The sequence below is a fragment of the Mustela nigripes genome, chromosome 16, assembly GCF_022355385.1.
Source record: "Mustela nigripes isolate SB6536 chromosome 16, MUSNIG.SB6536, whole genome shotgun sequence".
In the NCBI taxonomy this organism is placed as follows: Eukaryota; Metazoa; Chordata; class Mammalia; order Carnivora; family Mustelidae; genus Mustela; species Mustela nigripes.
In genome coordinates this window covers 57,200,479-57,224,055 of record NC_081572.1, presented here as the reverse complement: position 1 = coordinate 57,224,055, position 23,577 = coordinate 57,200,479, and the positions used below count along the sequence as shown (strand labels likewise).

General features: G+C 52.1%; 2 protein-coding genes across 10 annotated transcripts in view; one reads left to right on the top strand and one right to left on the bottom strand.

Moving 5' to 3' along the window:
- NDEL1 (nudE neurodevelopment protein 1 like 1) overlaps nucleotides 1-21,545 on the top strand; it is a 51,175-nt gene extending 29,630 nt beyond the window's left edge. For 2 of the 4 annotated variants that reach the window (XM_059380386.1, XM_059380385.1), the window contains exons 6-9: nucleotides 738-911; nucleotides 4,510-4,601; nucleotides 7,887-8,038; nucleotides 14,641-15,853. In XM_059380386.1, the coding sequence (XP_059236369.1) occupies nucleotides 738-911; nucleotides 4,510-4,601; nucleotides 7,887-8,038; nucleotides 14,641-14,734 (512 nt within the window). In that variant the 3' untranslated portion in view covers nucleotides 14,735-15,853. Of the gene's footprint in view, nucleotides 1-737; nucleotides 912-4,509; nucleotides 4,602-7,886; nucleotides 8,039-11,188; nucleotides 11,224-14,640; nucleotides 15,854-21,090 lie in introns of those variants that run through there. The other 2 variants (XM_059380388.1, XM_059380387.1) reach the window with 2 other exon arrangements.
- Nucleotides 21,546-21,625: 80 nt separating this feature from the next.
- MYH10 (myosin heavy chain 10) overlaps nucleotides 21,626-23,577 on the bottom strand; it is a 118,115-nt gene continuing 116,163 nt past the window's right edge. For all 6 annotated transcript variants that reach the window (XM_059380380.1, XM_059380379.1, XM_059380383.1 and 3 more), the window contains one exon: nucleotides 21,626-23,117. In XM_059380380.1, coding sequence (XP_059236363.1) covers nucleotides 22,973-23,117 — 145 coding nt within the window. In that variant the 3' untranslated portion in view covers nucleotides 21,626-22,972. The remainder of the gene's footprint in view (nucleotides 23,118-23,577) is intronic.

Below are 23,577 nucleotides of genomic sequence, written 5' to 3'. Positions count from 1 at the left end.
AGAAAAAATTGCAACTGTTTTGAATACTTCCTTTCTAAAACGAAATAGTGCATTTTTTTTTTTTTTTTAAAGATTTTATTTATTTATTTGACAGAGAGAAATCACAAGTAGTCGGAGAGGCAGGCAGAGAGAGAGAGACACGGAAGCAGGCTCCCTGCTGAGCAGAGAGCCCGATGCGGGACTCGATCCCAGGACCCTGAGATCATGACCTGAGCCGAAGGCAGCGGCTTAACCCACTGAGCCACCCAGGCGCCCGAAATAGTGCATTTTGATAATAAAAAATTTAAATTTACAAAATTTAAAAAATTTTAAATTTAAATTTAAAATTACAAAAATGAACTTCATTGATTTTGCTGTAATCCCAAAGTGTACATCATTTCAAAATAAAAACAAATGCGGTGGAAAGAGTATTTAGTTTTGTGTCGTGCAGGCTCACTGCGAGTTCTTCTTTGGACTCTGCCCCCCATTTTTTTTTTTTTTTTAACATATGAGCATAGTTAATTGTTCTCCTAGGTAAGAGCATTTGTATGTGATCTTAGCACTCTCAACCATCATTTAGGCAGTAAAGTTATCATTTTTATACCCCAACAAATAAAAAGTATTACACAGGAAACACTTAATTTATATATATTATAACCATAATTTAGGAAGGACGTCTTTATGGCATTTCAGAGGTGACATTGCTGGTTGGATTTGCTTCCTCTGGTGAGTTTTGTTATCTGTGCCCCATTTTGCAGATTTAAGACAAGAACTGGCAGTCCGGGAAAGACAACAGGAGGTAACCAGAAAGTCGGCCCCCAGTTCTCCGACCCTTGATTGTGAAAAGATGGACTCTGCGGTCCAGGCATCACTTTCTTTGCCAGCCACTCCTGTTGGCAAGGGCACAGAGAACAGTTTTCCTTCACCAAAAGGTTTGTGATGTTTTTTTTTTTCTGAATCTGCGGGAGGTTGTTCAGCCTGGGAGGGTTTGCTGGGGAGGTGGGGCGAGGCGCATGTGAGGTTTCAGGGTAGAGTCGCGCGCTATGAGGTGGAAGGAGAGGTTGGTTTCCGGGGCCACAAGCACACGGGGAGCAGGGCGACAGTGGCTCTGTGTAACATGAGTGGCTCAGTCAGTTGCAATGTTAAAAAGTTGAAGGTTTTCAGGCAAAGTTGATCTTTTGATGCTAGCAGTCATCCACACTCATGTCGGAAAGTGGAAAAAGAAGAAGGAAAGTGGCCTTTCTGCTGTCTTACCCTGGAGGCTGACTGCTGTTAACCCTGACTCTCCCTGCCATGAGAACGAACCGATCTCGGGGACTAGATGCCTTCACACGCAGCCTACCAAGACAGGTCGAGCTGCCCTTCACGCTCGTAAGACTGGCCCAGGCAGACTCGGCTGTCCTCTTACACGCCCCCGTGGCTGCCGTTTTCAGAGGTGACGTTTGGAGTCACTGATGACTAGTACATAAAGAATGTTCTCTTGCTGTCAGCAAAGGTGTTTTTTAAAAATCTAGATAAGCAGAAAAGCCATTTAGCAGACACTGCATAGAATCCTAGAGAGGAACCCGGAAGCACTTAATTCAGATTTATTTCATTTTTCCAGCTTATAGATGTTTCAGCCACTCCCACTCCTTTCATACTTTTTTCTTCCCAAAATGAAGCTCTCTTTTCCCCTCTTATTTATTTATTTATTTATTTATTTATTTATTTTTAGAGATTTTGTTTATTTGACAGAGAGATCACAAGCAGGCAGAGAGGGAGTGGGGGAAGCAGGCTCCCTGCTGAGCAGAGAGCCCCATGTGGGGCTTGATCCCGGGACCCTGAGACCATGACCTGAGTTGAAGGCAGAGGCTTTAACCCACTGAACCACCTAGACACCCCCCCTTTTTTTTAAATAAAGGGTTTTATCTTGCAGAATGATAGGTGAAGGTTTTGTCTCCAGGCAGATAGTGACCTTCCGTGTCTGTGCCAGCCCTTCCTGTAGCCACTAGCCACATGCGACTGTTTACATTTTTATTAATGTAATCGAGTTAAAATTGGAAATTCAGTTTCTCAGTTGCACTAGCTGCATTTCCGGTGCTCTGTAGCCCTTGAATAGATAACTCACCCTGCCTTCTCCTAGTCCTAAGGTGACATTCGGTGAGAAGTGTGGCAATGCTGTATAGTGCTGGGTGTTGCTGTGTGTCCTCGTGCTGTTTGCTGCTGAGGACCTAGAGCAGGTCGGGTATAGAGGACGACAGTCACCAGCAGCCCTCACTGTCCATGTTCAGAATGGCTCCTTGGGCATTTGAGGATCTCAGAATTCCTAACATTTGAGATTTAACAAAGGTTTGCTTTTAGGCGCTAATTAGAATTCTGCAGGTAAGTTCTGAAAATGCGTTAGTCAAGCACGAATCAGTATAGTGTGGAGCTTCAGTCGATGTTAAATCCCAGAGACGTGTACATCCTGTAATAGCTCATTATAGGTTTAATTCAGGGACTTGGTTGCGCTGAGCCGGGTGAGGTCAGTAGGACGCAGAGCTTGCTCACTGTGGCACAGGATTAAGATACGTCAGCCCTAAGACTGGAGTCTTGGTCCGGGCAGACACAGTTTTAGCTGGTGGCAAGGACTTTCACTAACCTTAGAGCTGCTGTGCATTGGCTCCCGGCAACTGCGTGATGGAGAAGGCGGCACAGAGCTAACGAGAAGCAGGATATGAGAGAAGTCAGTGCGAGACCAAGGGGCTGAGCTCGGTGGTCTGCCTGTAACTGTGTTTTACTGGTAACAGCGCCTGTTGCCAAAAAGCATTTAAGACAACTCCCCATAAAAGCACAGATTTCATAATTTGAGGAGAATAAGGGAAGAAGAGATCTGGAAGTCCCTGCTGAGAAAAGTACGGCAGCTTCTTTCTATCCTGTCGAGCGCTGGTCGGATGCTGCACGTTATTCTGGATGCCGAGAGGCTCCTGGTAAATTGGGCAAAGGTGCTACCTTCAGGGTGATGATACTCTGGAGGCCAAGGACAGCGAACAGCCTCAGCAGCAAAGCGACTACGAGCTGATGAGACTCTGGAAAGTGGATGAGAGAGTAACAGCTGCATGAGAGCTTGAGTACTTAACGGTGGTGTGCTAGGCATTTAACGAGTGTATTAACTAATTTAAACTTCACAACGACTTCATAAGTGTTGTTACCAGCCCTCTTTGAAGTATGGACCACTTACTAAGGCTCCCATAGTCTATAACTGGCAGGGATGGATTTGCCTCCTAAAGTTTAGCTCAAGAGCCCTTACCCATCGTGTACAGTACCTCAAAAGTAAATTGAAAAAATGTGCGTGACTGAAAACCTTTGCTGAGGGGCGTTCAAAAAGATGAGACTATCACCTTGGATAACCCCAATTCTGAACGGGAAGCTTCTTGCAGTAGCCATTGTTCGCAAATCAATCAATTTAAATTTCTTTTTTATTTTATTTTTTAAATTTTTATTTATTTGTTTTTAGCAATTTAAATTTCTAATAAAAGACAACACAGGGTTTTTTAAGTTGGCAAGTTTTAAAGTTACGCTGAAGAATAAATGTGCCAAGGAGAGTTTGGATTAGCTTAATAACAAGAAGCTTTCTCCTTTAGGATACCACAGGCTGTTTTAACATTGTAGCAATGAAAGCAGCCTATTTCCGGTGAGACAGACTAATAGTTTAATGGAACTAAAGTATATTGGGAATTCACGTAGGTGAAGTGTCATTTCAGCTGAGAAGAGTGTTCATGACATGGTATTAGTACAATTGGTTATCCTTTTGGGTGAAAAAAGAATTAGGTATTTGTTGAATTAAAAGGATCTAAATGTAAAAAAAAAAAACCTAGGAAAGCATTAGGAGGAGATAGGAGCAACATTTTATATATTGAGGAGAAGAAGCCAAAACTTCCCCCGCCTGTAGAACAGAAAGTATGAAAGGTTAATACCACGCTGAGAAATTCAAGATCGAGGAGAGAAAGGGGGGCCATCTGTGGTGTTCAGCGCCCTTGCCCATCGATTGAAGGAAAGACAACCCAGTATCAAATCGTAAATCATAAACATGACTTCCTGAAGAAGAGATTCAAATGTCTAGTTATTAAGGAAACAGAAAACGAAATGATTGTCAGATTGACCAAAGAAAAAAAAGATCACATCTAATATTACTGAGGGCATGCCGTACAGATCACTGACATTGGCATGACCTTACCAGCATTTTGGCAGGATCTCTTCAGGTGGATGAAAGGCCCATATCCTCTGATCCAGCAGTTCTATCCATTTTTAGGAATCTCTTCTCTGGAAATACCTGTCTAGATGTTTTAACGATATGTGCCCTTTTAGCATTATTCGTGATGTAAAATTGGAGATCGTCTCAATAGCCATCAGTTGAAGGAGACAGTTTATGGTGTCTCCGTTTTATAGCTCGTGTCCCCAGTTTGGAACACCGTCTTGACCTGTCCCTGAGTGTATCCTGCTCAGGGACACCCGACCACAAAAGGGAAAGATGCCTGCAAGTGTACTCTTCCCCCTTTCCTTTCCCTCTAGCTATAGCAAACGGTTTTGGTGCCAGTCCGCTCACTCCTTCTGCTCGGATCTCCGCACTCAACATAGTGGGGGACCTCTTGCGGAAAGTCGGGGTGAGTATTCAGCCCTTTAGCCTGAGGTACTGCCCTGGTTTTGAATTCTGAATTTGGGGCGAGAGAAGGAGAAAAAGGGTTCCTGTGTGTGGGGAAAGCTGTGATGATTCAGAGAGGCAGGAGCGTGCAGGGATCCGCGGAGACGGCGGCAGATAAACATGCTGGGGCGCCTGCGGGAGGCCCGGTGCGCTTCACTCTGGAGATCCCCGGGGCTTTCTTTGGTTTCCCCTTGGCTCTTTCTGCCTCATGACTCCTCCGTCTTTTCCTAAGGTAACTGGTCTCTGGCCTGCTGTGTGTTTTATCCCACTCTCGGGTCCTGTTCTTGCTGCAGGTCGCCCTCCGTGTGTCCTCCCCTTGAGCTCTGTCCCCGGAGGACTTTAGCACTGGCCCTCGGACAGGACTTTGTGCTCTTAGTCACGCCTGTCTCCTCGCTCTTGGCCGCTTCAGCTTCTGTGCTATCTCCTTGGCTCTGACCTTGGCTTCCAGTTGAGCTTTTGAAGTCTTCCACTTGTTTTTCTGCTTATTCAGTTTTTGCTTGGTAGAATGCCTGCTCTTTGACACCATCAGCAGTGGGACTCTGGGTGAATGAGTGAAAGCTATTCTTGCTTTCATTTCTTCCTGCTCGTTGGTGACCCCGCAGATGGCTTCCTCTGTCACTGACGACTCATGCTCTTTTTGGCCCCAGAGGAGACCCGCTGTCTGGGTCAGTTTGGCCATTGGCATTCGCCTTCCCTGAATCTGGATTGCAGGAAGCAGTTAGATAACTGGGGATTCATGCCACCGTGAAGTTAGCGTCTCGTGCGTGGGCTCCCTTTCCTGTTTCCCTCGGCAACTTTTACCTCTCTCTTCAGTAATTTTCCCCTGAAGCTGCCCGCTGTCTACCGCTCCTTCACTTACTTGTTTGTGAGATACATTTTCTGACAAAAGCAGAAATTGGATTTTACTTCACATAATGAAGAAACGGGAGGCCTTTTCTGGCTTATAAAATTATTTTCTGACCATCACATTAATTCTGAATCTGTGTTTCAAATTTGCTATAGAAAGCAACCTGCACAAAGTCCATAGAGTAATTTTCCCTCCTAGCGTAACCATTTTTAAAAATCCCATTTGCTGTAAGAGTTGTGGTATTTGGCTCCAGAGATCAAAATAATATGCTTATTTTTTGGTATCTTACCAGCTTCAAGCAGTAAGATGAAGAATTTAACTCCCATCTCCCACTTTTTAACTCTTTGTTCTTTTGGTAATATTGAAACTTTAAATGGCATGCTTAAAGCTTGTTTCTGAGTTTATTAGACCGTATCTCAGCTCCTTGCTGCATGTGTCTTTCTCTCTGTCCTGTCATGAACCCTCCATTAGTTGGTTCTGAAAAGTAACTGAAAATCATTGAGCGGCTTCTACGGTACTCTGTGCGTGTGTGGGTTGTAGGCTGCAGAATCACAGAGAGCCTGGGCTCCTGGGTCGTTTATCTCTGTCACTCAACAAATGTTTCAGGGATTTTTTTAATCATTTACTCAGAACCATACCACGTGTTTTCATTTTTGTATCAGAGCTGACTTGTATGTTTTTTCCTTCTCCTGGCGTTGTTACTTACCTTCTTTTTCTTGGGGGTAGAAGAAGCCTGTCCTTTCTCAGCTACGTCTCGTGTCTGTAGCTTCTTACCGGTACCCTCTCTGCCGGTGCCCCGAGGGGTGCTGCCCCAGTTCTCTGCCTGGATTACTTCTGCCCGTTCCCAGGCTTCATGTCCGTAGCAGCTTTCTCTGGTCCTTGTTTGTTTTGCTTATGACGTTACATAATTTGTTCAGAAATGGTGCAGAAAGGTGACCTTGGGAGTCCCCGTGCGGTTGGTCCGTCTGGCTGATGGTCCACCTTCCGAGAGGCCGCTGGGACCTCGGGCATGTGGTTCCCCGCCAGCCCCGCGTGTTCTTCGGAGTTTCCAAACTCCCTGCTTCTCTGTCCTCCTCTGTCTGCTGCCTCGAGCTGGAGGCTCCAGCCCCTGCCCTGCATCCTCTTGCACTGAGAAATCAAGGCCATCTGATCTCCACCTGTCTATTCTCTTTGACTTCTGTTACTACTCTCCTGTTAGTAACTGTTTATAGCCATTCTTCCTCGTTACCGCGGTGCTTCAAGGACCATGTTCCTGCCCATGGCTGACTTTGTCCCTCTGTGCCTTGGAACCCTTCCCTCCCCGCCCTCTCATCAGTGTCTCCTGTGCTTTTAGCCTCTTACCGTGTTTCAGTATCTTTGTGTAATCTTCATGGATTGCCACGTGTCACATGTAATATCTGTGTATTACAAACTAATTTTTTAATCTTAAAAAGCAAAAGTAAAAAGCAGCAATTTTTTTTTTTTTTTACCCTACATCTGTCTTTAGCTGTCACCCTCGTTCTCTCTTCCCTTCACAGCCAAGCTCTCTGAAAGAGGCCTCCGTTTATTGTTAGCATGGGTGACGATGTGCCTCCTCCCCAGACATCCTGGTCCGGACTCTGATTCCTGCTCCCTCCCCCAGAATCGCTCATCGATGAGCTCAGCACCGTCGAACCCAGTGGACGCTGTTCTGCCCTACTTTTGCTTGGAACATTCAACACTGGCTTTTTTTGTTTTTTAATGCTTTCTTTCCTTTGCCTCTCCGATGCTGTGTCACGTCTGCCTCCTGCCTTTCTGCCCATTCCTCTGTCATCTGATTGGGTCTTCATCTGCCGCACCCTTCCTGGGTTGATTTTATTCAGAATTCTGTCCTTGAATTCCCCATTCACAGCCCTGACTTTGTCTGCTACTTGGTGTGACATCTTCTAAGTTTTCATTTCTAGACCACTCTCACTCTTTTCCCCAGTGCCAGACCCAGGACTTGCCCTTGTGCATCTGTCCCACTGAGGCCTTGGACACAGGTTGGGCCTGCTCTGTGATCACGCTCAGCAAGTATTTGAATGAATGAATGTCGTGAATAAGGATATTAGGGGCTTTCTAATAGTCCCCAACTCAGAAAGGGTCAAGAGACCTGGGATCTGTTTACTTGTGCCACATTTTGCTTAGTTGTAAGGTCAGGCTTATATCCGTGTTCGTCCGTAATACTGAGAGGAGTAAGTGCATTGTTCTGAGGTCGTTAGTTGGCCGTCAGCATAAAATTCCCCCTTTCCAATCAGAGAGGTGATGGATTGTGGCTTGAACGGCTACTGCGATCAACAGAGAGACTGTAATTTTAATCTTGAAATAGAAATGATTTGAAATGCAGATTTTTATGTACAGCTACTGTTTTGACAACCAAATCATTCCTCCTTCTTTCTGTAGGCTTTAGAATCCAAATTAGCAGCTTGCAGGAATTTTGCAAAGGACCAAGCATCGCGGAAATCCTATATTTCAGGGAATGTTAACTGTGGGGTCATGAATAGTAACGGCACGAAGTTCTCTCGATCAGGACATACGTCTTTCTTTGACAAAGGGTAAGTAAATCCTGGACATTATATTTATTTTTTATTTTTTATTTATTTACTTTTAAGATTTTATTTGACAGATGGAGGTCACAAGTAGGCAGAGAGGCAGGCAGAGAGAGAGGAGGAAGCAGGTTCCCTGCTGAGCAGAGAGCCCGATGTGGGGCTCAATCCCAGGACCCTGGGATCATGACCTGAGCTGAAGGCAGAGGCTTTAACACACTGAGCCACCCAGGTGCCCCAATTTTGGACATTTTAAATGATTTTTCTTTTTCTTTCTTTCTTTCTTTCTTTTTTTTTTTTTTTTTTTTTTTTTTTTGAGTTAGTAAAGTCGCACTTTATTAAGTGAGCTTATTTTACTTTGAAAAGGTAAACTCAGTTTGATAAGCCTACCTGAAGCGGTATCATTGAGGTCTTAGGGGACATAAATCTGTTGTCATCTTCTGGTCCCCGTGGAGTCGGTTGCCCCGAGAACTCTCATGCTTCTGTCTTGGGAAACACTCTTGCAAGGTAGCTGTGCTAGGCTCTGGGAATTAAAGACGATGTGGTAATAGTTCTTGTTCTCAAGGCGCTTGAAGGCTGGTGGACTTGCCTGGCCGGTATTTGTAAGGGTAGAAAACACCATGACCATGTGTGTGTAGACTTTGCAAGACACCTGCTATCTGAAGATTTTGGAAAAATATGAAACCACTGGATCAGATACAGTTTAGGGGACACAAGTTTTGTATGATATGAAGATGTTTTCTGGGGAGTTGAGAGTGTAAAAAAAAAATGGCATAAGATTGAAGCACTGGTATGTCCTTAATGCAAAAAGAATTTCAGTTGGTGCCGCTACATAGAAGTGAAGAGTAGATCTTTTCTGTTTTCACACTACTACATCCTTACATGTACTCTCTCGGGCAGGTAAAATCATATTTTTACGCATCTGCTATATGCTTTTTAAAAATTTATGGGATTAGACTTTGAATCCGACTCTGCAACCCAGCCCCCATCATGACTTACAGGCCAGTATCTTCCTGTCCGTGCAGCGTTCTCCCTCAAGTCCAAAAAAGACACTGCGTGGTCATACTTGATTGAAAGCTGTCCTGTAGCTAACGAGCGGTCAGGACCCCGTGGTTTGGCTCTGCCAACCAGGTTCCACGAGGTGGCTGTTCTTGGAACAGCATCTAGGCACCAAGCTCCCTTGCCCGGTCCCTGTTTCGAGTGGTAGAGCCCGTCTGGTCCTGTTCTCTGCATGCAGGACAGAAATGAGTCTAGAGAGGTTTCAGTTTCTTACAGGAGCTTATATTTTCTACTTTCCTCTGTAACCGTGGCACATTTCTGGAAGACTTGACCCGGCACACAGGCCGCTCTGAAAAGCTTATGTCCGCCCTTGTGGAGTACGGTGTTCTGGTTTCCCTCTCTCCCTTCAGGGACTTCTACCCTGAAGGGCACATGCTTCATTAAGGAGCACGTTCTGAACTGGCTATAAGTAAGTCAGAGCTTCATTCTGACCGCTGGGTTTCCTCGGGGAGTCAACATAAAACCAATTTTCCTCAGGTTTAGGAGTTTCAGGAAACCTTGAGGAGTCCCCATGTTTATATCGTAATGGCAAGTGGAATAAATAGATATTTCACCTTCAAGTTGCCATTTCTCCCGAATAACACAGGGAAAGTTGAGGGGCAGATGAGCATTGAAAACAGTACCTAATTATTTTGTCCAGCTTGTACTTTTTGTGACGTCTAACTCACCTCCAGTGGGGCAGTTACAGGTCTGTTTCTGGAACCCTGTTTCTTGCCTCAGGTGCCCTGTAACGTGAGAATGGGCAGGAACCAGAAACGGGGGGGGGGGGGGGCTGATGCCTCTTTCGCAGTCCTCAGAGCAGTCACGGCGGGGAGGGACCACTCTCCCGGGAGGGACCGCTCTCCAGGCAGGTCCCTACTCCTGGCTTCCACGTGGCCCCAGCGTGGGGCACCTGGGCGCGGCAGGCCCAGAGATGGACCCTGTTTCAGGGGGCTGTGGAGGGCACAGAATCGCCCAGAACCAGGAGCTTTGGCTTCTGTCCCGGAGTGCCTGTCCCCTGAGGAACTTGCTAGATGCACGCGCAGGCTTTATTTCCTGAACTGGGCCTAGAGACGGGCTTCCTGAGAGAAACAGTTGCAGATGATACATCTAGTTTTGCTTGAAGTAGTACAAGTTTTCAACTGTACTGTGTTGGTTAAGGATTAAATACACTTTTCTGGGCTGGCCTCTTCTCACGGGTTCAGGTCACAGCGGAGTGGATCATATGTCCACATTGCAGCATTGACCTTCGTGAGCCACGTGTCCTGTTGCCACGTGTCCGAGGCTGGCTGGTGGCTTTGCATGTCTGTGGATCCTTGTCGCTTTGCTTTGATTCTGGCTTCCTTCTGGCCTGGCTTTGAACTCTGGCCTTTCTCCCCGGTGACCTGCTGACTAGATAGTCATGACGGCGTGCACCAGCCGCGACAGGAAGCGGGGGAGCGTCCCAGCCCCCACCTCCGTTATGGAGTCTGGCAGGTAGAAGTCAAAACACCATTTCCAAGTGTCCAAGCGTGTAGCTTGGAGTTGTAGCATGAGAGAAAACTCCATTTTCAAAAGCCTCCAGTTGGAACTTCCCTGCCCTACCTCCTGCTCCCGAGGAGTGTGTCTGCAGGTCCCTGTGTTTTCCCCAGCTGTCCTAGAGACCTGGGGTGGGGTGCTCCTTGGGGGAGGTGCGCACCCCCAGGTCCTGTGATGCCTTGAGGCCTTACCTTGCCCACCAGATGCTGCCCCTTGTTAGGTGTCCGTACGTGTGGCCTGAAAACACTCTGGATGTTCTGGTGGTTTGAGGACTTCCTGCAAACAGGGTTTCCTCTAGTCTGTGCTGGCTTTTGCCAGGTTCTGAATCTCCTTCTTGGCGTTGCTCTGTGTCCTCCAACCACCGACAGCCCCTCGTGCTCGTCATCTGAGCCCCACGTGTGGTGTGGTCACTGGACTTCTCTCAGACCCCCTCTATTTTCGCTGTCATTTTCATTCAGCCTCTTAAGTGTCCCTTACCCTGATTTTGTAAGCCAGTGAGGTCTCGGTGGGGCTGTGTGTAGGGGGGCGTAGACCAATTTTAGGGCAGGCTGTGAAAATAGGACTTGTATTACTGTTTAATGTTTTTTCCTTTTTTTTTATTAGGCAAGAAAAGGTCATATTTCCCACGTTGTTCATGGGTAACTGAATTTGTTTGCTGTGCTCTTTCTGCTTCTCTCTCCATCCCGGTGTGCGGTGCAGGACCCACTAACACACTCGTTTCACTAACGCATGGGGCTGACTCTGCTCTAACCGACTTACAGCCTCCGAGTGAGCGCTCAGGCTCCGGTCCGAGCCGGCTCCCTGCCCTCGTTGCTGCTTCAGCCACGCAGCATGGAGGCAGCTCGTGGTCACGGGCCCCGGGCAGGGTTGGGGCGGAGGTGGGGGGTAGCTAGCGGGCCTGGCAGTGCTCCTGGTCTAGGGTCAGCGCTATAGCGGTGACACTGCCGGGGGTCTGGGTGTGGGGGTCAGGCCCCAGAATCCCATTTGGCTTGACATCCTGGGAGACCGGGCTTCTTCCTGCCGTCCAGAGTCTTCTGTTAGGTCAAGGTGGGAGCCGGCGGTAATGGAGCCTCACCGCCCCCCAGGGACTCTGTCCTCCTGCTCACTCTTGGATGCCCTGTGTACAGCAGGAGGGTAGAGGGAGACGTGTGTGCATGTGTGTGTGTGCATGTGTGTGTGAGAGATCTGCCCTTCCAGGAGTGTGCATTTCCGTCTGCAGCACGGGCTGGAGCTTGTCTGAGCATCTGCTGCTCCCATCTCCCCAGGCTGGCAGGCCGGGAGGGGCTCTGCCAGCGCTCCCCATGCCTGCTCTGACCTTCTTGCGTCCTGTCCGGGCTGCACTCAGCTGCACTAGCCCTTGCTGCCGGGCGGGATCTCGTCTCTGTGCTCTGCTCCGGCACTGAGGCTTCCCGTCCCGCTGACAGCTCTGTCCCGCTCTCCACGTCATCTGCCGTGTCACACAGACCACAGGCTCTGTGCGTGGCCAGATCTGCTACTTTTCAGACTCTTGAGGTAGATTTTGGTGGTAAGACTGTGACATTTCTGGAACCTTCCTGTATAGATGATTCCCAGATCTGTCTCTCCCTCCCTGCATGTTCTCCCTCCACTCAGTCCCATGTCGTCCACCAGGACATTTCCCTGTGGCTCTCTTGCTGTCCCCTGCAGCCCACATGGGGAGTGTGGCGGCGTTGCTCCTCTGGAACCCCTTCCCCGTGGCACAGCTTGGCCGTCGCGGGAAGGGACCTCACCAGACAGTTTCTCGTGCCTGGAGGGTCAGCCTTCTTCTCCCTCTGGCCTTTCCCGTCCCACTCCTTGCCTCAGGAGATGGGTGCTGGGTGTGAGCCTGGCGGGTTTTGCTCCCCGGGCTGCATCTGGCATTCACTTGAGAATTCTCATTTCGGTCCACGCAGGGAAATGGCCCCGTTGAGTTTCTTGTTCTCCTTTTCTCTGCTGGTTGGCACTGCTGTTTGTCCCCTTAGAGCCGAGCTGCGTCAGAGTTACCGCAGGAGTTGCGGCTCGTGGAGGGCTGTCAGGTGTCCTCCTGCAGGAGGAGCCTGGGAAGGGAGAGGGGCCTGGGCGCCCACTGACTCGCTCGGGGGTGAGCCCAGGCTGGCATTCGCTTGCTTTGCTCTCTCCGGCCGCAGAGCGATAGGGGTGAGCTTGCTGTGTGTTCAGGTCTTTCCGGCTCGAGACTACAGGGGTCCCAGCCCTAAAATCTGCGTGCGGGAGTCCTTCTTGTGGGGCTCTTGCATCCCCTTTGGATGGGTGCCGGCCGCTTCCTGGTGCCAATGGAGCTCGGCCTGACGGCCGGAGTATAACATCCATGTTTCTGAGGCCAAGGCTGTGCGTGAGGCCTGCCTGGTTCTCGCTGAGGTTCCGGGACTGTCCAGACACATGGTGGCGGGGGGCCAGTGCCGTGAAGGCTGCAGGGGGTTGGGGCCCACATGGGGAGTGTGGCGGCGTTGCTCCTCTGGAACCCCTTTCCCGTGGCACAGCTTGGCCGTCGCGGGAAGGGACCTCACCAGACAGTTTCTCGTGCCTGGAGGTTGTAGAGGACAGGGAACAGATGATTGAAAGGCCCAGGAAGAAAAGGGAGGGTCCCAGGTGCACATCTCGGGAAGGAGGTTGTGCAGCAAGAAGTCTCGTGCCTGGGGGCTGTCCTGTTGCTCTTGGCCTGCACGGGGTTGCTTGTTTTCAGACTCATTTCTGTCCTCCGGGGTCAGTTACTTCGGACCTTAGCCCTTCTTCGTAGTCGTCAGCTGGTTCTTCGTCTCCCTGCATGCCGGTTCTCTCAGGTCACACTTACTTCCGCAGCGCGTGAAAGCATTGTCTTTGTGGGGAATGTGTGTCTGCACCCCACCCCCCCCTTTGGTTTGGTTTGTTTTGTCTTTTAAGAGAACCTCTCTCCTTGAGTCTATACTCAAGGCCCTGGCCCCTGCCGCTGAGCAGGTGGGGGGACAGCGATGGCCTGTGGGTTCGGCACAGCCCGTACAGTTGCCCGCACCTCCCCTATTGCTGCCAGGAGGAACCTTCCTGGGAAGGGTGATGCGTGGAAGGCTGGTGTGGTTTCCCTGTGCTTTTCCCCTCTCTGCTTCTGGTGGCTGTGGGGGGCTGGCGGGTGGGTCTGGGGTGGGGATAGTGGGCGGGGCCGCAGCCAGAGGGCGGGGTTGGGAGGCTCTGCATCCTCGCTCCTGCGTGCTGGGGCCGGTTGCGGGCTCTGGGCTGGGTGGGGGCCGGCGGGGCGGGCCCCTCATGTCCACAGACACACCTACCCATATTGCCAAACAACTTAACAGAGTTATTTTTTTCCCCTTTATTAAGATATTCATGTACATTGTAGGAGATTTGGAAAACAATAAAAAGTGGAAAGTAGTAAAAATTATCCACCACCCAGATGGAGGAAAAGTAACCGTCGTTAAATTTCCTTTTTAGAACATAAATGATTTTATACACATGTATGTGCGTGTGTGTGTGTAGCGCGCCCACATTGTGAATTCAGCTACACAGAAGTAAGGTCCATAAAAAAGGTTGTATGTTAGAGTCTGGAATGTCTGTCACTTACTCTTTTCCTGCCCGGCATTGAACCTATACAGTTTGGCGACTTGCTGCTTTTCCACGTAGCATCAGTTACATTCTGAGTATTTTCCCGAGCGGTTAAAGAACTCTGTGGAGTGTGTTTAATGGCTGTGTAAACTGTAAACTTCTCGTTTAGTTGTACCAGTATTTATTCAGACAGTTCCCTTCGGGCAGACATTTAGACCAGCTCTGCAGGGGCAAGTCAGGGCTGTGGTGGCGGCGGCCGGCAGGACGGAGTCGTTGAGGAAGAAGCACGCGAGCGCCTTGCTCTCCATCCTCTGATTCTGAAGTCTCTGACTTGCTGATGCCTTCCAGTCGCCACTGTTCCCAGGGCTGCCGTGATTCCACCCTGGGCAGGAAGAGGGCTGATTATAGAGAGCAGGTACATTTCTTGTGTGTCGAGTGATTTTAAATGACCGTCTCTCTCTTTCTCTCTTTTCTCCCCTCCCTTCCCCTCTCTGCTCTGGTCACCCCCACAGGGCAGTAAACGGCTTTGACCCAGCGCCGCCGCCTCCTGGTCTGGGCTCCTCGCGCCCGTCTTCAGCACCGGGTATGCTGCCTCTCAGTGTGTGAGTGCCCGGCCTCCAGGTGGGGGCTCCTGCCCTCCTCCAGCAGCCCAGGACACCCACGCCTCACTCCTCGGTGCCTGGGCCCAGCTTGGGCCCCTGCGACCGCCTCCCCGTGGCCGGCAGAGGGCAGGCTGCATGCGGTGGTGGCTGCCGGGCCCCGCCCAGCCCCAGGACTCTGCGCGCTATCAATGCTGGCTATTTTCTCTTCTCGCCGTGGTGCCGTTGGTTTCACATGATTGCACTTTTGTGGGTCACAAGGTGATACGTACGTGTATTCCTTGGTCACTGGATGCAGAAGTACCCATTCGTCACACCTGCCTCATAGCTCCCACCCTGTTGTACCGATAGGATTTAGTTGTGTTTAAGACATGGCAGACCTTCTAGAAGTTCTCCCCCAGATCAGGTCAACATGTGCCCTCCTCCTGAGCTCCCGCTCAGGCATCTTCAGTGCTCACGATCATGTATCCCCCAGCCCCATTCCCCACAGTTTGGCCTGTTGCTGGAACAGAGTCAGGAAGGTCACTGAATTCAGGAACATTTTCTGCACCTTCTGATTTTACTTTAGCAGTTACCATTCCATAGACTTGCCTCCTGGAGAGCGAGACGCCCGTCTGATCCGCAGGGAGCAGGAGCCTCTGGGCCGGGGTGCCCACAGTGTGGGTCCTCCGCGCCGTCTCCTCCTCTGCGTGGCTCTGGGTGAGGGCGGGGGCAACCTCCTGGCTAGCTTTCTGGTTCTTGAGTTAAGTGACATCTTTCAGAGCGTTTTGTTTTGTCCTCTGAGGGCCTGCGCGGTCGTGTTAGGAAGGGTCGCGCGCCTGAGTCGAGGCAGACCGGCCGCCGTGGTGGTTCTGTGCGTCCTTTGGTTCCTCTCATGCTGCATTACTGTTTACATTTGTGTTACTGTACATAGGTTTGTAAACATTACCGCCCGAGGTATTTGTATATAACCTGGGCTTTGTAGCTTTTATTTATTCAGAATTCATATGGCATGTTAACGACTGACGCTGTCCGACTTGGGCGGCTGTATAGGATCATCATGTGGTTAAAAGAGAAAACAAGAAAATACTTCCCCTCAAAAAAATCTTTTAATGTGGAAACAATAAATTTCACAGAAAACAAAGGATGGAGGTTGCTTTCTTGGGTTCCTGCCTGCCTGCGGAAGATGCGGAATTCCTGAGCCGGGTTCCGGTGTCTGTGCTCCCGCACCGGAGGAGTGGGCGCTTGGTGGCCATGAGCAGGGGCAAGAAAAAGCCTGGCGGCCTCGTGAGGAGGCGTCTCACGGCCAAAACAGGCGTTCTCAGCCAGATCCCTGGGGCTGGTTTCTGCCCGTAGCTGTGATGCCCAGGAGGGCCCTGTGGGGCGGGTGGGGAGGAGGGGCTCGGCCGTGGAGGGGGGCTGTGTTCTAGGTCATGGATCCGGGCGCCTGGCTGTGCTGCCTTTCCCCATGCGTGTCTGTGTGTCAGGACAGGCCGTCCCTTGGGTCTGGGCTTCTGTCCTCCCTCAGGTTGGTGTTGGCAAGTGCGGGAAGGTGCCGGGTGTGCGGTTGCAAAGGCACAGAGTGACTGGATGCAGGAGCGGCTACACTGGGGGCGTGTATGGGTGCATCAGATTCCACACCCCGCTTCTGAAGAGTGTGGTCTGTCGTTTTAAAAGTAGAAGTAAATGAAAAGTGAATCAGATTTGGCCCGGAGACCTCTCTGTGTCTGAGCCTCGGCTCTGTCGTGGAAGCAGAGCTGCTGCCGTTGACGCAGCAGTTCTGGGCCTGACTGCTCGGCCCTGGCCCCCAACAACTCCTCAGTTGCTCCCCCACTGAGCGCTGCTGCGATTGGCTCGTGGACGCGTGTGTCAGCCGATGGCCGGGCCGGGCCGGGGCCATGGCTGCGGGAGCCCGTGTGTGGTTCACCAGCTGTCGCTGCCTCTTTGGGCCCAGGACACCGCGGGCCAGGTCCATGCGAGGGCGGCGGTGTGCTGTATTCCCGGGCTCCTTGCTGGGGAGACCTCACAGGTTTGGGGGGGTCTTCTGTAGCTGCAGCAGGCCCTAGCCTGTTATGAGCCCCCGAGGAAGCTGGCTACTTCCTGGCCTCATCTTCAGCATTTGGGATCCTGCAGTGCAAGTCACTGCTTTCTACTTGCTCACATAGGGCCCTGGGCCACCCGGCATGAAAGTCACCGCAGGCTGTTTGCAGGTGCAGCCTCCTGCCTTGGTGCACGTGTTCCCCGCCGGGCTGCTCAGTGCCCAGGTTAGCCTGGCGCTCATGGAAACCTCCAGGAACGCGCCTGTCCCTCAGTGGGGTCCCCGCTGTGCTCTCTCCTGGTGGAGGGGGTACTCTTGCAGGAGCCGAAGGACTGCCCGTTGCCTCCAAGTGTTTCCACCTCGCCCCCCGCCCCCCATCCCCCCTCCCCCCTTGCCCCCATCTTCACCCCCCCCTGCCCTTACCCCCTCCCTGCTCTGGAATCTTCCCGCAGGAGGGTAGGAGCCAGCGCTCTACTTCCTTTCAGCCCAGAGTAGCCAGAAATCGTGCCCCTCGGCTCAGGAGCAGAAGCTGAGGTGGAATGTCAAGTCTCATGGGAGGACGGGACTCGGGAGGCCTGGGAGCAGGAAGAGCCCACTCACCCCAGTTTACGGGAGGGAAGGTGGGCCCAGAGTTTAAGGTGGCCTGAGCTCCCCCAGCGAACGGACGAGCCAGGATCGGACACCAGCTCAGGTTCGTTTCCTGAATTATGCTCCACTTCTCCAAACCTGAGGCCTCGCTGGCCTGGGTTCTGTTTCCTGCCTCAGTGGATGAGCTGCTTTGCGACCCTTAGAAACGACGGGCTACGGGGCCTGGGGCAGGGCTGTCTCTCTGTAGCAGGAGGGACAGGCTTCGTCCACCTCTGTCTCACCGGCCTTGACTCTGCTGCTCTCAGCTGTCCCCAGGGCGCCCTTAGCCTCTCCTGAGAGCCACGTGGAAACTGGCGTCTTCCCGGAAGGGCGGGGTGTCCAGGGCACAGCGGTGGGCTTCCCGGGGGGCGGCCCGAGGCCACATCTGTCCTGCCAGGCCAGTGACGGGAACAGGTCCAGGAAGATCTCAGGCTTTTTCCTCATTGCGGCTTCCTTCCTGGCAGCTCTCCCGTGTGCATCTGCCTGGGAGTTGGGAGCCGACGGCGGGTGCTAGCCTCACTGTCCAGACGGAGGTGTGTTCCTGGGGTCTGTCCTAAAAATGGGGGCCAGCCGAGGAGGCATCTTTGTAAATCACTTTGCTATGACTTGGAGCATCTTTTCTGAAAACTGGTCCGTGACTATTACAGATGTGCTCTGTGAGCATATCATAGCCCTTCTCTAATTTTAAGGAAGAACAGTCCTCTTGAGTGAATGGGAACATAGTGACTTCCTTGGTGAAATGGTGCATCTGTCTCACCCTTCATCCGTCTGTCTGTCTGTGCCCACAGGAGTTAAATTGGGGTTTCCTTTCAGCCCTGAAGCCTTCCCCGAGGGAAACCAGACGCAGATTGAACTGAGATGTAACTTGCTTGTATAGCGGATGTTTTCTAAGAGACGGGTTTGCTGGCCCCATCCTGCCTGGGTCATGATCTGCAGGTGGCAGGCCTGGGCAGTAGTGGCCCCCGGGCACGTGCTTGGATTAACAGTCAGGTGACAGAGGTCTGGATGAGCCCAGAGCCCCACTGCGCCCTGTAAGAAGATGGTGGGCTTAAGCACTGTTGTTTATTTGCAAAAAATAATGATTGCTTTAGCCAGGGAAAAAAAATCAGCAAGTTGCAATATCATCTAGAATTTAGGGGAATAGGTACACTTTTACGTTCCTGGTGTCACTAGATGATTCTCGGAGTCTGCTCAGCATGACAGTGCGATAAGCTTTGAAAACTCTTCTCTTTCTCCTTTGGGTAGAAGAACCCATGGTAATAAGGCAAATGAAATAATCTCGAGAAAGGAACGAAAGGGTCTCACGGCCGCGGAGCGGTGGGATGACTTTGCTGCCAAGCCACTGTGGCGTGGACACACTACCACAGGCGAATGGGAGCAGTCGGGGGGAGATGGTGGGCACAGGTGAGCACCTTTGTTAAAAACAGTTAAGATGCAGATAGTTTGTGGGTTCTCTAAATTTTTCTATAAAGTTGCCCAAATTAATTTTTTTTCCCAAATTCACTGTTTAACATGGAAGTAATGAAACCAATTTTTTTTCATTGTCCCAGTTGGCCCAAACCTGGGCTGAGAGGCTCGGAGGTTCGAGCCAGTAGGATAGAGCAGGGGCTCTCCGAGCTGCGGGATGACCGGCGGTCACCCTTGAGGAAGTTAAAAGCTGGGTCCCCCCGGGCTCCGTCCTGTACCGGCCCAGTGAGGGCCGGATTTCAGAGACTCAGACCCAGCACTTCCAAGACATGCCTGTCTTTTGCGAACCATTAAGAAAAACGTGCCCCTCAGAACTACGGAACGCTTCTCGTGAGACGTTTTTTTAGACTTTAGACAGATTTCCATATCGCACTCCAAAAATAAATAAAATGTTAAGAGAGATTCGTACGACTTGGCACCATGATTCGACGCTCTGGCCGGTCTTGACCCAGAGTTGTCCGTGTTTTCCCAAACTGTCTTCTGTGCCATGGTGAGTGCTTAGGGCCGGAGAACTTCTGAAAAGCGGCTCCCGCTGTTGGTTCCAGAAGCTGCTTCTAAGCTGCTGAGACCCATTCTGTAGGATCTCATGTTGGGCTCTTGACCTTGCCGGGAGGAGTCTGGCAATGACACTCACGTCATGTCACTGTTGCCTCCTGCTGATGGCGACTGGGGGACGCGTGAGATTTTACACCTGCATGAACATGGGCATCTTAGAACCGGGGCGGTACGTCGAGGGAGGTTGTGCTGTGCTGGGCGGTTTCCCTCAGACCTGGTGTGTCCTAGTCTGGTGCCGTCCCAGGACATCATTGCGTGTGGTTCCGTGATGTCACTTGGCAGGGGCAGAGCCATTAGGCTCCTTTGAGAAAACAGACGTCACTGGCGTGACGGATCAGATACGAATTTCTAGTTTCAGCAAGGGTAGAAGGACGTGGTCCCACTTTTTGCGGATGTTAATGTTGGCCTCAAACGCTGGCATTGTCCTGTCAGTACACCCTTACTGAGAGTTTGATTTCCAATAAGCAGCACGGGGACACGTTGCACGATTGGCTAGTTTCCCAGATGGCAGCCGGCTGCCCCTGGAAGCGGAGCACCCGCCTGGTCCTCGGAGCCGGTGCAGGACACAGCATCCCAGAAACATGGGAAGGTGCTCGGTGTGGCGTTGTCCCTCCCAGAGTGACAAGAAAGCCTGTGTGTGTAGGGACTCTCCTCCAGTCTCAGCCCTGCCTGGAACTCTCAGAGATACGTCTGCTTCTGTGCGTTCCTAAAGGCCCCCATCCCATGGTCTATTCCAGCATGGCTTTTGGTTTAGGGAGGTGGTCAGGTTCTACTGGGACAGGGTGTGGTGTTTCCTGGAGTGGGACACCCATGAGTACTTTCCTTCTCCGGTCTTGACCCAGACACCTGTGTCCCGCCAACACCAGCTTCAGGACGAAGGCACGACAGGAGAGACCCAGAGCCAGGGGGCGTTTCCAGGGATGGGGACGACTGGTGACAGGGCTCTAGTGTTTCTGATGGCCGGGCTTCAGAAGTAAGACGCTTCTAGCCCTCCTAGGAATGTGTGTTACCCCACTAGAGCAAATGAGTATCATCCCCGGGATGTCTGCATCAGACAAACACCTCTGGGCAGGGGCGGGCGGTTTGGTGTGGGCCGCGGAGGGACAGCCCTAGCAGAGCCTCACCGCGTGTCCACTGGGTCTCTGCAGAGGACAGGGCTTGCCTGTGTCTGGCTGGAGCCCTTCCTGATGAGGAACCAGAGTGCTGCTGGGCAGAAGCCGGCCTGCTCCTCGGAGTCGCTGATGCACTGAGAACCCAGCATCCATGAACCCTCTTCCTAGGGCTGTCCGTGCCCGGCAGAGGTTTTAGGAACCGCCTTTTCCTTGGACGATGAAGCAGTGGTTTGTTGAGTGGAGGAAGCTTACTTCTGAGGGTCTTTGTGGCATCAGAACTGCAACCAGCCCACGTAGCTTAGGTTTCTTCCGATGAGGCTGGCCTGGGATCGCTGGGCTGTGGGGAGACTGTGTGGATGTTAACGCCAGTGAAACCAGCCAACGGGGAAGAATTCTTTTTTGAGAAGCTCCTCTGAGTTCTCTGCTGAATGCCAGGGTACGGACACATGAAACGTGACTGGCACTTCTGCCCATTTTGCTTGGCCAAGCAGAACCGCCCTGGCCCGAGAGTATCGTGGAGTATGTATATATATATGAATCCGCGCCGTCTGCGGGATCGCGCATTCTCCTGGCATTTCATTCCAGCCTGTCCAAACTGGCCGACACTAGAGAGGCTGCCGTTGGAGCTCCCTGAACCCTCCCGACAGCATCTTCGAAGTGCGTCCTGCCCGAGAGCGAAGGATAAACCAAAACCCTCTAGGACCGTTCCGAGCTGAGCTGGCTGGTGAGCAGAGCCCTCCCGGAGGGAGGCTCCATCCTGCCTCCCTGACCCGCTCCGTTGGCCACTAGCGTTTGGGTCTCCAGCCCCAGCGGCCCTTTCCCTCCCCGCACGTGCACGCAGAGGCCAGCGTGCAAGCAGGACGCAGAGCCAGGGCCGCCGAGGGCTACCCCGTCATCCGCCGGTTCCTGGGAGCACAGCGCCCTCCTGAAACCGCGGGCCTGGCTGGCCGCGTTTCCGGTCTGGGCCCCCCCCTCCCCCCAGCCTCAGACAGGCCACAGGCGGGACACGGAGAACAGAAGGTGAGAAGACAGATTCCATGTTGACGTGACTTCGTGTTTATTGAGGTGTGTTTACTGTCAACGGGTGCTTTCTCCTCCCAGTAAACAGAGCAGGCGTGAATATCTATAATGAATAAATTTATTGTCTTACAAAAATCATTGTCTAGAAATATGGGAATACAAGAAAAAAGATATTTGCAGTCAGGTGTCTGGTGGTAACAGCCAGTACAGTTCATCAAGGGGAAAAGCAAAGATTCCAAACCCACGTGACATTTCTTCCTAACAGATGTTAAAGCTTTTAACCCAAAAGGTTTGTGTTTTCAAGCACGTCGCAGAGGATCAAGGATTTAGAATTAACACTGATTCGCTGTCGCTGAATGTCTCTAATACCACTTTGACTGGAGAGGTACATGATACGAAGCACAGTCAGAACTTATATGTTAAATTGTTACAGAGGCAAATCATAGGTTTAACATTGTCTTAGTACTGTAGTGTCTAAGGCACTTTCTGTAATGTCAGTTTGCTTAACTATCAACCAAAACCAGAATGCTAGATGGTCACTGTAACACTGTCCGGGGGGGACGGGAGGAGAAAGGAACAAGGATTCACATCCACTGGCATGTCAACATTCAGGCAGATGGCGTCGGTTGGGGAGGCTCTGTGAGCCTCCCGCACAAACTTGGAATAAATCTGGGACACAAAACCGAGATTTCCATTTTGGGCTCAAAGCAGTGGCTGGTTTGCAAGGTCAGCATGCGAGCCTGGCTGGCGAGGGAGGGCCCCCTGCAGACCGCCGCGAGCGTCTGCTGAGCCAGTGGGCCCACGGACCGGCCCCGGCCAAGGAGAGTTCACAGGGAGAGACGCGGGGATGCCACCAGCTCAAGGGAGAGGGGCGGGGGATCCCAAATGGATGTGGCCTCCCCCGTGTCCGCCCCCCTTCCTCATCTTGCCATAGCCCCTTTCACAGTTTGCGCACTAGGTCGTGCTGCTCGTTCTCGGAGGAAAGATGGGGTCACAAGTGCAGTTCAGGTTCCACAATGTTCTAGGAGACTCGATGTGGCTGAGTCGTCGGGGGCCACACGGACACGGAACGGAGTTACCTGTCTGTAGAGAGAGCATGCAGAGCGACGGGCGGCCGCCACACGGCGGCCCTGGGACCCCCGCCACCGGCGACTGGTCTGACAAATGGTTCTCTTCTCACCGTGAGTTCGAAATGGTCTCGCGAGGACTATATGGAAAACAGATGCAATGAGGAGACTCTGTTTAACGGGCGCGTGTCTCGGGTGTGTATATAGAAAAGGGGCGCGGTTGTACTCAGATGTGACGTGGGATACAGTAGGGTCGGCCGGAAGCCTTAAGACACGGTTGATCTTCCAGGAAGGAGTCCCAGGCGTGGGGGCGGCCCCTGGCAGGTGGGCTCGGGGGCTCATGCGTGTCCCACTGTATCGCCTCCTAGGCCTCCCGGGCTCTACTCGGACTGGGGCGGCTGTGTCTCGTTGACGTCGCTGGTCTTGCTCTCCGTGTCGTCGTCCGACAGCTCCAGGGAGGCCCCCTCGATGTGCAGCTGGCGCCGGCCTGATCGGCTGGATGAGAAGCTGATGGGGCCGCCTCGCCTGGGGAGAAAGGGGAGGACGCGCAGAGGTGAGGCCGGGAACACGCGCGGCTCTCCAGCTCTCCAGCCGCTGAGGACCGCACCCTTGCACCCTTTCTGCGGGTGGCTGGGGGCGGAGGCGGACGTGATTTGGAAGCCTCTGCACTTTGCCCATTCTCCAGCCCCCCTAGGCAGGCCTGGTGCAGCCGCGGCCGTTGCCGTAGGAACAGGCAGGGCAGCGGGTGGAGGCCAGGTTCCCTGTGCCCAAGGGGCAGCAAGTCCTTATGGGCCGGTGGCTGGGCCGTGGAACGTGGAACGTGGACTTGTAACACACTTCGTAAACGGAACAAAGTGCATAGCGCACTGAACAAGGAGCGGGCATACGTGGCGTGGTCCCTGGGCCGCTGTCCCCCACGCCCCAGCTGACCTGCTCTGCGGGAGGGAGCGTAGCTATCGCCCCCACCCACTCGGCCTCTCCCTGG